The sequence below is a fragment of the Heterocephalus glaber genome, unplaced genomic scaffold (assembly GCF_053883595.1).
Source record: "Heterocephalus glaber isolate CG9 unplaced genomic scaffold, H.glaber_assembly_v1.0 deba00000122, whole genome shotgun sequence".
NCBI classification, from domain to species: domain Eukaryota; kingdom Metazoa; phylum Chordata; class Mammalia; order Rodentia; family Bathyergidae; genus Heterocephalus; species Heterocephalus glaber.
Genome location: NW_028258138.1, coordinates 45,938,177 through 45,951,775, shown reverse-complemented (window position 1 = coordinate 45,951,775; position 13,599 = coordinate 45,938,177). Strand labels below are relative to the sequence as shown.

General features: G+C 32.7%; 1 protein-coding gene across 1 annotated transcript in view; it reads right to left on the bottom strand.

Annotated features, from left to right (window-relative positions):
- Epha6 (EPH receptor A6) overlaps window positions 1-13,599 on the bottom strand; it is a 916,320-nt gene that overhangs the window by 5,471 nt on the left and 897,250 nt on the right. The window contains 1 exon segment of the mRNA XM_021238833.2: window positions 3,099-3,248. Coding sequence (XP_021094492.1) covers window positions 3,099-3,248 — 150 coding nt within the window.

Sequence of the window (13,599 nt, the reverse complement as noted above, 5' to 3'; positions counted from 1 at the left end):
CATTCATGATACCCTACAGAAAACTGGAATAGAAAGTTTTTATCTCAATCTGATAAAAGCAACATATGACAAAGAGATAGCCAACATCATACTAAGTGGTCAAAAACTGAAAGCTTTCATTCTAAAATCAGGAACAAGACAAGGATGTACCACTATCACCACTCCTATTCAATATAGTTCTGGAAACACTAGCCAAAGCAACTAGAAAAGAGAAAGAAATAGAAAGAATAAGGATACAAAAGGAAGGAATGAAATTATCATTATTTGTGGATGAGATAATACTCTACATGCAAGACCCCAAAAGTTCCAGCAAAAGACTCCTAGAATTAATAACTAAATTCAGTAGTGTATCAGGATACAAAGTCAACACTCAAAAATCTATAACATTCCTGTACACAGATAACAAACTCACTAAGAGAGAAATTAAGGAAACCACACCTTTCACAATAGCATCAAAAATGAAATACTTAGCGAATACTTAACAGAGGAAGTAAAAGACCATTACATTGAAAACTACAGTATTCTGAAAAAGAAGATCTAACAGGATGTTAGAAAATGGAAAGATATCCTTTGTTCTTGGATAGGCAGAACCAATATAGTGAAAATGGCCATATTTCCAGAACTATTATACATATTTAATGCAATCTTGATCAAAATATCAATAGCATACTTCACAGAACTAGACAAAATAATTCCAAAATTCACATGGAAGCAGAAAAGACCTCGAATAGCAAAAGCAATTCTCAGCAACAAAGGCAGCCCAAAGGGCAGCAAAATCCTCAACTTGAATTATACTACAAAGCTACTGTGATAAAAACAGCATGGTATTGGCAAAAAAAAGACCAGAGAATCAGTGGAACAGAATAGAAGATCCAGAAACAATTCTAGACATACTCAGCTACAATACCTTATCTTTGACAAAGGGGGCAAACACCTTCACTAGAAGAAAGATAGCCTCTTTAATAAATGGTGCTGGGAAAACTGGCTTTCCACATGCCAAATATTAAACTTAGACCCATATCTCTCACCATATACTAAAATTGAAATGAATCAAAAATCTAAATATTAAAACAGAAACACTTAATCTGATGGAAGATAGAATAGGTGAAACTCTTGACATAATTGTAGGCAAAAGCTTTATGAACAAAACCCCAATTGCACAAGAAGTATTACAATGAATCACTAACTGGGATGATATCATATAAAAAGGTATTGCACAGGAAAAGAAACCACTAATAGAGTGAATAGACAACCCACAGAGTGAGAAAAAAATTTTGCCAGCTGTTCCTCAAAGGATTAATATACAGAATATATAAAGAACTTAAAAATCAGACTCTCCAAATTTAAAGACCCAATCCAAAAATGGGTATCTGATATAAATAGATACTTCTCAGATGAAGATGTACAAACAGAAAATAAATATATGAAAAAAATGTTGAACATCACTGACGATTCGAGAGATGCATATTAAAACAACACAGATTCCATCTCACTCCAGAAAGAATTGCTATTATCAAGAAATCAGGGGCTGGGGATTTAGCTCAGTGGTTCTGGAGCCTGCCTCGCAAGTGCAAGGTCCCGAGTTCGATTCCCAGTACCAAAAAAGAAAAAAAAAAAGAAATTAGCCAATAACAATGATGGTGGGGTTGTCGGAAAAAAGGAACCCTTCCCTAATGTTGATGGCGGTGTAGATTGGTGCAACCACTATGGAGAGGTTCCATTTGACCTAGCTATTCCCCTTCTACATATCTCCCGAAAAGAATTAAAAGCATCATATCACAGTGATATACACAACCTATGTTTACAGCAGCACAATTTATAATAGCTAAATTTTGGAAATAGACCAAATGCCCACCAATGGATGAATAGATAAAGAAGATGTCTTTTAAAAAAAATATATAATGGAGTACTAGTCTGCCATAAAGAATGACAAATTTAAGACATTTCTAGGTAAATGCATGCACCTTGCGACCACACTGTTAAGTGAAATAAATTGGACACACATGTTTAAATATTGCATTCTATCCCTTCTGTAATAAGCCAAAAGGCTAAATAAGGACCAAAATGTATAGTGGATACTGTGAAGTAGGAAGAAAATATTCAAATGGGAAGAGGAAAAAGTGAGAGTGGGTTGTGAAGGGAAGGATGAGAAAAGAAAAAAATGATAGAAGGAAAAATTGAAACAAAGCTTTTGTAAATAAGCAGGGGAAGAAGTGTAGAAGAGAGAGGCGAGGGGAAAAGAAGAATCAAGATGTATTAGTACAGGTACAAACTCTCTAGGATGAATGTGATCATTACATATATCTAAAGAATACCAATACAGTGAATTAAAAAAAAACATTAAATGGAAAGTTCTAGAGAAAAACAACAACAAATGCTGGCAAGGCTGAGGGGAAAAAGGAACCCTTCTCACTGCTGGTGGGAATTTAAATTGATACAACCACTATGCAAATTAGTATGGAGATTCCTCAAAAAACTAAAACTAGAGGTTCCTTTTGACCTCTAGTTAAAAGCATCTCACCACAATGATATATGCACACCCATGTTTATAGCAGCATAGTTTGTAATAGCTAATCTTGGAAACAGCCAACAATGGATGAATAGATAAAGACAGTGTGGTTTTCATATGCTATGAAGTACTACTCTGCATAAAGCAGGATAGACCTGAGACATTTTTAGGTAAATGGTTGCACCTCAAGAACATAATTGTAAGTGAAATAAATCAGGCACACATGTTTAAATATCATACTATTTATTTTGTGTGAGAAGCCCAAGGGATAAATAAGGACCAAAATGGGTGATAGATATTGGGAAGTAGTAAGAAAATGTTCAAGTGGGAAGGGAATGAGAGAGGGAGAAGAGAAGGAAAGGAATAGGGCTAAAAAATAAAAAAGAATGGAAGGAAAACAATGGAAATAAAGTTTTATATATGGAGAGGGGAAGAAGAAACAAAGGAAAGAAAGGGGAATGGGAAAAAAAGAATTAAGATATATTATGTACAAATTCCCTATGACTAATGTGATCATTATGCATGTCAAAAGTGTACCAAGAAAATTAATTTTAAAAAGAAAGAAATAAATAATCCTAGTACCACTTACTCAATGCTCATTCTTGAAATCAGGTCAAAAGTTGTAAACCCTGCTGCCATGAAATTATTTTTATATTGTCCCATCTTTATAGAATCCAGCCAGTCACCAACTGTGACAAACAAAGGATATTCAGAAACTTCACCAGGAGACTCTGGCATTCTACAATGAGAGGAAGAGAGAGAGAGAGAGAGAGAGAGAGAGAGAGAGAGAGAGAGAGAGAGAGAGAGAGAGAGAGAGATGCTTTAAAATACAGATAAAACAAGAATTACTCATCTTTCTTTTTCCTTTCACAGTATTGTTACATCTAATGTTTTTAATCCTCCACTTACAGAAATCTCTGATTTTCCATCCTATTCCAATAGCAACTTCAAAAAAACCCTTCTATGTATCAAATCAGTCATTTCTACTTTTTTTCCTGCTTTTTGACACTATTTGATCTTATACTTGAAAGATCTCTAGAAAACTCACATCTTAGTATCTTCTTTTTTACTTTTTTCTCTTTCATAAAACTGCATTTTGAAACTTGAGGAATAGCCTAGGAAAGTAACCAGCCACAAGCTGTTCACCCATACCATTTCTGCCCTGCCACTGAATTCATGTCCTTTGACCTTTTCTACAATTGTTGTGATAGTTCTCCTATTTGTGGAAAATTCATTGATAAAGATTCCACTTGTTTTTAAACACTCAACAAGAATTTACCTTATTAAAAAATAATTTCTGCTGTCACAGAATTCAATTGTATGAATTAAAATTCTAAATACATCCAAGCATAGCACATTGTAGCCCAAAGTACAGATATTAATGAGGTCCCCCAAAAAGCAAAACAAATGAAAGGTTGCATTAACAAAGCAAACAGACAAAAAAGGAATGCAACGTTTATGGATCTTAAAAGCAGTGGTACACAATCTGTGTTTTAGTTTCTAAGATCTGATGCAAGAAGTGTTTCAGTTGGGTATATTTTTGTAGTTTTCACATTAAAATAATATAAAGATACTATTTTGGACAGATGTGTTTACATACATATATGCCTATATATGCACATACATATGATATATAAATTTATTATAATAATTATACATATAAGAATTAAAGTTGAACAGAAGAAGTAAAGTGGGATTAATTTTAAAAATTAGAGTAAAAACCCAGTTGAATATTTAAACAATTTTGGCAATATATTCTTAGGGAAACATGAAAATTAATATCAAGAACATTTTATCTGTTTTTAAAAATACTTGCTAGTAAAAATGCTTTTATAGTAGTACTGTAGATCTATTATTTTCCCTCGCAGTAACAGACATATTATTATTACTCCTAGGGTAATAAGTCTATCATTTTAAAAATTCTCAGATCTTGAGCTTACATTAACTAGTAAAGCAGTAACAATAGTCTGAGTCAAATCAATATTTTCTAAAATAATTAAATGTGTTCTTTTTAGAAGTGAATAGAATTATTTTTTATCAGAACATTGATGGTTAGTCAAACTTTCAGAGTTAAAGAACAAGAGAATCCATATAGTCTTAACTAGAATCACAGCTTTCAATACTAATATTTGAAATATTTCATTATTTTTTGCCATTCGTATTGTAACTATTTCCACTGTAACTTAAAACTGCTAATTTATGAAAACTCATGATTAATCTGCATGAAGCATGAATTCGTCCACTGTAAAGCAAAAGGATACATTATGCTATATAAATAAACCCTAGTATTGTTATGGTTAAAGTATATGGAATTCGAAGTTAGTTCCAAGATTACTGCTTAAGGTGAAAACTAAAAATCCCTAGCTATCAAAATTACTCTTAAAAATTCTTTAAATTACCCATAGAGGACCTGAGTCTTTTAGAACAAGTTGTACATGGTATAACTCTTAAAGGCTCTGAAAGGAATCTTCCTTAGAATTCAGGTCAGAATCCTTACCCAAGACCTAGAATTCTTTTTCTTTTTTTCCTACACTGACCTCTCTTTTTCTAAACTAGGGTCCAGTTGAAAATGGAAGTAGGGGTGATCAGAGAATATGGAAAAATTTAGAGCTTTTGCTACTTACACATAATTGGAATTTGTGATATTTAAATTAATATGTCTTGTGATTAGACTGAGCTTAGTTAGCCTTAATAGTGACTTTGGTCTTTTTTTTTGAAATGACTACTCAATTCTAGCATCAAATTTTATATTTTGGAGGCAAGCCATATTCTTTTCTCTTACACTACAAATTGCAGTGCTACTTGACTGTGGGCTGTTTCATCCTAGTTAATATCAGAATAACTCATGATTTGATTGGATGCAAAGATTCCTCATATACAAAAGTTGAAAATCTATTATAGCACCTACCAACCAATACTTGAATTGTTGCTATATTTCTTCAAAGTTTCCTACAGGTGTTTATTTACAAAAAATATTGTTAAATAAAAATTCATGTTGTAATACTAAATAAGAAAGGTCTCCATGGCCAACAGGGTTAAAAAGATTCTTTAATTAGCATTTTTAAGAGTGTTCACTACTCTAATCCACATTTTTAAATATTTAAGAGAATTCACAATAGCTTCTGCATTTTTAAAAATTATTTGTCTAGCCTATGAAATATACTTTGAGAAACACTGTTGTACTTCACTAAGTTTAAATATCAAAATGACTAGAGTACCTGTATTATTAACATAAATAAAGCCACATGTGTTAGAAAATTGAATGTTCTACTTTAAAATAATGGGCTCTTGTATCTTTAATTAGTTAGCAAAGAAATTTCCTGAAACTGAACAAAATTTAAAAATGTGTTTAATCCATTTTCTCTTTATACTCTTATGCTATTCTTGATACACATAGTCAAATGACTTCTACTTTTTCTTCAGGGATAAAGCTAGAATAACTCTTGAACTTTCACAAATTCATATAATTGGTGAATGCTACCGTAATTTGCTAATTTTATGTTCTTTACATAAAAAGGAAATGGAAGGGCATTGTGTAAACTAAGTTATTGAAATGGCTTCTTTCCCTGTTGAAAAACATCCACTATTTGCTTTCAAAATGTTTCAATACCATAATTCCTTTTCTCTCTACACATCTTTAGTAACCTTGTTACTCTTTCACCTTTTTATAACTGCACTGGCAGTTGATTTAGTAGGGTCAGTGTCCCCTCATTGTTCACAGCCACTGTGCAATAACTTTTCTTTCACCTTATCTTATGATGAAGTTGAAAAATGCTGCTGTTTTCTGGCTTCCTGGGTTGGGTTTCATCATCCTCACATGAATTCTCTGGAACATTACCTAATAAACAATAAATGCCCTTTCTTATCAAACATGTACAATGATAAATTCAGTCTGCTCTTTGCTGAGCATGTAGAAATTTCTGTTATTTGGTGATTAGTGGGTACTGCCCATCTGAGAAATATCTTATAGCAAAGCCAGAAGCTCACATTTAAAAAAGCACATATTGTAGGACAGAAGGGCAAGGGTCTAATTCTCCCTTAGAAAAATGAGAAGGGGCTAGAATTAGGAAATTTCAAGTCTAAATTGTGTTTAGACTAGAGAAAATTTAGACTAAAGAAAAGGCTGGAGGATAGGTGTAACAGGTAATGCTACAGTTTAAAGGGAAATAAACATACACTGTCAATACATTAAAATATGTAAAAAAACCTCTAATAAAACCAAAAAGTTTTTATTCTGCTAAGCACTTTCATTTTATAGTAGGACTAGCCTTTTAATTTAGAAGTTTTTTTAGATTATTAGTAAACATCAATACTAACCTTTAAAAGTAAGAAGGCTTTCACCTTCAGAAGTTTTCCATGTTTTATTATTAAATATGTAAATATAATCTAGTAGTAAATTTACTAAAATTATTTGAGAGGTTATATTTTCAGAAACATTATTGAAGTAAAATTGTTTTAATATAAAATTATCACATACTTAAAGGCTTTTTTCCTCTTACTGCTATAACTTTTTAAATTGACTTTTCTATTATATACAGTTAGAACTACACAGAAAGTATATTCTATATTACCTTTATTTACATATCTATGAATGTTTTACATTTTCAACAGTTTTTATATTCAAATTAATATATAATATGTGCCTGTTTAATAATTTGTTCTCTCATTCTTCAGATTACTAATTATATTCTCTTACTATAAGTCATCTTATAGTCTTAGAGCATATATCTTTTTGCTTTAGTTGAATTTTTTCTTGGGAAAGAATCCATAAGGTAAAAGAATTTTTTTATAGGAGTAAATGAAAATTCCCTGATGGTATGAACATGTCATCATGTATTTTTACTTTTTGGTGGACCCTAGAACAATGCTAAAAGCATTACAAGAATTCATTAAATGAATGACTGTTTGGATTTGAATTTGAATTTCTCTACAGAAAAGTTGGGTATATGACATAATGGCTGATTTATGGTGAATGATCTATTTTCATTTAATTTCATTTTTAAAAAGTCAAATCCAAGTGCTTACTGTTATAGTGTTAAGTGCTTACTGTTATACTGGTCAAACTATTGATGAGTATTCTGTTCAATGTATTACTTATATTATGAAAATGTTTCTACTCTGTTTCTAGGTTTCAGGCCAAAGAAGAGGTAGCTGTAGATGGAGTCAGGTAGCATATTGTTAAATGTATATATGCAAATATATTCACATCTACAGCCACAATGGCAGTATTACCTTTATTCAATAGCACAGCTTTTAGATGAGTTTCTCATCTTACAACCCAAAGACACTACTCAGTTAATCAATATAATACTCTTTTAAAACCTACACTACTTATCTAGCCATTGAAGAAAGTATTTACTTAGATAAAAATTACATTCTTTGCAATTAAGCTTGAAGGTCAACTTGAACAAAATTAATGAAATATTTTTGATATAAAAATTAAAGCATAATTTTATTCAATACTATAAAATCTTGAATGTATAGAAACCCACCATATAACTTATGGATTCTTCACAGTTGGAAGCCATACTTGTTTTCCCAAAAGTCTGACTCTGCAATGCTAAATTGGAAGCATGAATTTTTTTATCAAACTTTTTATTTTTAAAATTTTTTTTATTTTTCCCCCCATTAAGTTTATTGGTACATTTTAGGTATAAAATACATTTACATACATCATTGGGATCTCGTACCATTACATAAGTATCTTGGTTCTTATTTTTTTCCCCTTCTGTGGCTCTCCATTCACCCCCTCTACCCTTCCCTATTTGCAAAGATTTTGTTTTCATTTTTTTCCTTTTCTCATATTTTTTCTTTTTCCTTCTTTCCTTTCCCCTACCCCTCCCACTTCCCCTGCTCCTTTAGACTTTTACATCCTGTTACACAATATCAATTATACATTTTTAAACTTACAATATCAAGATCTAGGAGACATTACCACAGATTTTACAGAATTTAAAAAGATATAGAAAGCGTATTTCAAAAATCTGTTTGGAAATAAATTTGACAACTTCTAAGAAGTACCTTGGAAGACAAATTAATGAAACTAACTCTGGAGGAAATATAAAATTTGAATAGCACCTATTAAAGAAAGTATATTCCTAGCTTGAAAACCTATTTATATGACAACAGGCTCATATACATTTTAACTGATAAATTGTATTAAACATTTAAAGCAGAAAAAAAAAGGAACACTTCTCTCATTTTAGGAAATCAACATTGTGCTAATCCTAAAACTGGATAAAGATAATAGAAGAAAAAAGTATGAACATAGATAGAAATTTGTTTAACAAAATAAACTATTAGAAGTCAGATCTGGCAGTATGTAGAAAGTGGTTTTATTATAGAGATGGCAGTGTTGGTTCAGCATTGGAAGATACATGCCCAAAAGTCATCATTTTAACAGAGGAAAGGTAAAAGCCATATGATCCTGTCACTAGTTGGAGAAAAAGTATCGGACTAAATTCTACCACTGTTCATGGTAAAAGCTATCAGGAGACTAGAAGTAGAACAGAACCTTCTCAACAGATTAAAGATATGTACTCCATACTTCCAATGAGAACACCTTATATGAATGGAGAAGATACAATGCTTTCTCCTTAAGGTGGGGAACAAGAGCAGATATGCCTACTCTTCATCTGTCCATTAAACTTTGAAACCTAGGCCCAAACCAAAATAGTCTGGCAATAAAATTACACAATTAGGATAGGATTGGCATGGCAGAAGCAAAATCTTTATATGTAGATGAAATGATCATCTACAGAGAAAATACTAAGAAATCTCTAGGAGCCCCTAGAACTTGTATTTGAATTTAGCAGGATTAGAAAACACAAGGTATATATAAAAATTCAGGACTATGTATACTTGCTATAAATGAAGAATTGGATATTGAAATTTAAAAGTTATGTAGGAGTACAAAGGACCTAGAAAAGCAAAAACAAAACAAAACACCAAAACCCCCAAAACAGTGTTGAAAGACATTCAGTACCTAATTTTAAGCCTTCTTCTAAAGCTACAGTAATCAAGGCAGTGTTGGTGTAAGGAAAGACGTATAGATCATTGGAATACAACAAAGAATCTAGAAATAGAACCACACATATATGGTCCACTGAGTTTTGAAAGATTATTTAACATTAACATTTTATAGGATATAAATTTAATTCAAGAGCTGAGGAAAAGATAGTGCTTTCAGCGAACGACACTAGAACACCTGGTATCCATATATAAAAAATTAACCTCAACCCTTTATTTCCATACATGAAAATAACTTGAAGGGATCTATGAACCTAAATATGAAAGCCTAAAAGTATAAAACTTTAAGAAGAAATTATAAGGGAAAATGTTTATGAATTTAGGGTAGGCAAGAACTTCCTAGGATACAAAAAACATGATGTATAAAAGAAAAAAATTGATAAATGAGATTCCATGAATATTTAGAACTTTAAATAACATTGTTAAAATGAAAAGTAGTGCTTGAACAGACCATATTTAAAATGCATATAACTTATGACCAGAATATATAAAGAACTCTTATAGCTCATTAATAGACAACCCAATTAAAAAGTGGACACAAGAAGATGATAAATAGCCAGTACAGCACAAGGAAAGGTGCGCAACACTAGAATCAGAAAAATACTAATCATGAACAATAACAAGATTGAATTATATACTCATTAGGGAGATGAAGTTAAAAGTTTTAAAAGCCTTGTCATGACTTTTTCTTTTTGTTGGATTCTCCCCCTTTGCGTTTAATTTGACATGCCAAGCAGATTTCATTCTGCTGGGCTTCCTGGGATTGTGATCATCATTGTCTTTTCCTAGGATATTGTCTAAAATTTTTTGGAGTGCTGGTTTGGTATTCATGAAGTTCCTGAGGTGCTCTTTATCATGAAAGTATCTTATTTCTCCATCAATTTTGAAAGATAGTTTTGCAGGGTACATCAATCTGGGTTGGAGGCTGTTTTCCTTTAGAGCTTGAAATACATCACTCCAAGCTCTTCTTGCCTTGAGGGTTTGCATTGAGAAGTCTGCTGTGATTCTGATGGGCTTTCCTTTGTATGTGATTTGTTTCTTTTCTCTCACTGCTTGTAGAATTTTTTTCTTCAGTTAGGTTTCTGGAATCCTAACTATTATATGCCTATGTGTACATTTTTTTCATCAAGGCTAGCTGGAGTCCTATATGCCTCACTTATCTGTATGTCAAGTTCTTTTCCCCTGCTTGGGAAGTTTTCTGGAATCATTTCTGTGAACAGTTTTGTTTTTATGTCATCTGCGCTCTCTCCTGTTTCTTCATTGACTCCAATCAGTCTTATGTTATTCTTCTTCGCATCGTCTAGCAGCTGCTGGATTGATTTCTCGTGGTCCCTTACTATTTTAAAGCAATTTTTCTTTTCCTGGTCACTAATTGCAATCTTATTTTCTATATCTGAAATTCTGTCCTCACATTGATTCATTCTGCTGTGTAGACTTTCGATGGAGTTTTTAATCTCCTGGAATTCTGTTTGCATCTGTTTTATGGATTCCATTTGTTTCCTATGTTGGGATTCCATCATGTTCCTCAGCTCCTCTATTTTTTTTAATCTGTGTCCTCTCTAGATTTATTAATCATGTCTTGCACTATGGGCACAATCCTTGCTGTTATCTTAGAAATTATTTCTGGTTTAATTTTTTCCAGATCCTCTTTTGTTGCCAGTGGTTAAGTATCAGATTGTTCCATCTCATTTCCCTTTGGGGTTGCTGTAGGTTGCTGTTTTTGAGGCTTGTTTACATGTCTTCTCATTTCCATGGCATTGGGGGTGATGCTTCTGGACCTTCTCTGCCCTAGGAGCATGGAATGGCAGCGGGAGAGCCTCTTCCTGGGCATTGGGATTGGCTCACTTTCTCTGCTCTAAGAGTGTGGAATGGCAGTGGGAGAGCCTCTTCCCGGGCTGTGTCATACTTTTATTTTCAGGAAATCTTCAGTTTGTAAAATAATTGTGATTAATTTACATGATAAGGTTGATAATTTGTGAACTCAAGTAAATGAAAGTTAAATTTTAAAAGTGAATTTATACATTTAGATGATGTTTGAATATTTGGAGGAATAGGTGTAGAGCAGGAATAATACTTAAAAATATCTCTTACAACTCTGACTACTTGTATATGATCCCGAGAGCCAGAACAATAGGTTCCTGAACTCAAAGAAAGACTATTTTTGTGAGGAAATAATCCAGGATTAGAAATAGATTCTGTATCACATGACAACTGCAAGGCATTGGCAGTGGCTATCAAAATGTCCTCATATGTGAACTGATGTCTGAGCTGCATAGGAAAGAGTGTTGTGTTGATTAGTAATGTCTGACATACCTAGGAAAAAGAAGCAAAGCATGCTATTTGCCAACACTAGAAAAATTCAATCTACAGAAATGCTTGAAGATATAATTATGGAACTATGTTCTTGCCATATTTTTCTCATTTCTCTATATTGTTCTAGTTATTATTTTCTTTTTCCACCTAATGCTCTTCAAGTGGTTGGGCATTGTAGAAGGATGTTTGGGGAATATACGGGCAATCATTTGCTACTTATTCCCAGGGCTGAGAGCATATACTTTACATCCATGTATTTGCCCAGTGGGATATAAAATAACAGGTTGTGCTACACTAAAAATTACTTTGGGGATTTTAATATACTCCATGTATCAAGTCTTATTTAGCCCAGAAAAAAAATCTAACTAGAAATATAAAAATGTTGTCTCTTATAATCATACTCCTAAAATAGTTCTATACTGAGAAATATGTTGCCATCCTGAGTGATTTTCATACTCTATAGTAGAAAGAACAAGGGATTTGGATTTGGTGAATCTTGTTCTTGATCTGCTAATTACTTGACTGTGTACTTTTGGAAGAGTTAGCACTTTGGTGTCTCCATTTCTTTATCTGAAGGATGAGGATATTAACAGTGATGATTAAGTGACATAAATGAGGAAAGTGAATATTACAATGATTGGCACATGGTAAGCATTTAACAAATGGCAGTAATTGTTATTGTTGATAATATATATTAGAATCTGTATAAGTATTTCTATAATTGTTGACCTTAGTATAATAATTTTCTTGTACTAGTAGTTCATGTAAATTGAATTTATATTTTCTAATAGGCAGGTACAAGTTGCACACTTTTGATCAGTACTTCACATTCTGTCTTCCTTCTACTAAACTTTATCATTTAACTTCACTGGTTTTGGTCAGCCACTGATTTCTCTATCACAAAAAACATAATTTCAAGTGCTAGCAGAAAAAGTCAAAACAAGTAAGTCATCCATTATATGTTATATAGAGATAAACAATTTAGTAAGTGCTGATTGTATATTGTCTAGGCAGCACTGAGCCAGATCTTCACAAAATGAATGGAAAATTTTATATCAAATTGTTAGAAGTTATTGCAATAATAAAATATCATTATTAACTGAATTATTGGTGCATTACTAATGAATGCAGGGCTAGCACCATTCAGCCTTAGAACATTTATCACAGTTTTCCAAAGGAGAGATTCATAATTATGGTATTGGTATGAACCTTTCTCAACCTTTATCAATCATATATTACTGGGATCCAAGAGCTTGAATGTTCAACAATATACTTATACTAATCAAATGGTAGTGGTAGCAATTTCTAAGGGCTAAAATCCTAAAATATGGCTAACTATTGCTCAGTGGGTAGTGAGACTATTCATAAGGTGTCTTAGCCCTCGCAGAACCTGATTTCCCAGGCCATTGACCATTACAGATTGGCACTTTCCATCTGAGAAACTGCTGCTCATCCCTGGATACCACCTTTGAGCTGATGGTGAAGAAGCTTACACACAATCTGTAAAAATTTTCATCATTGACATGGTGGGGACCTAGAGCAAGATTTGACCAAAGTGTTATTTTTCCCATTACATCATTGGTTTGCCACAAAGAACACTGACCAGCTGGCTGCAACCTAGTATGTTCAGTAGGCTTTGAAGCATGGAGGAATCCAGGGTGAAGACTGAAGAAGATGGAGAATTAATGTGTAGGACAATGTGGCTGAAGTCCAAGAGGTAGGGAGGGTTGGGTGAAGGGATGCTGTAT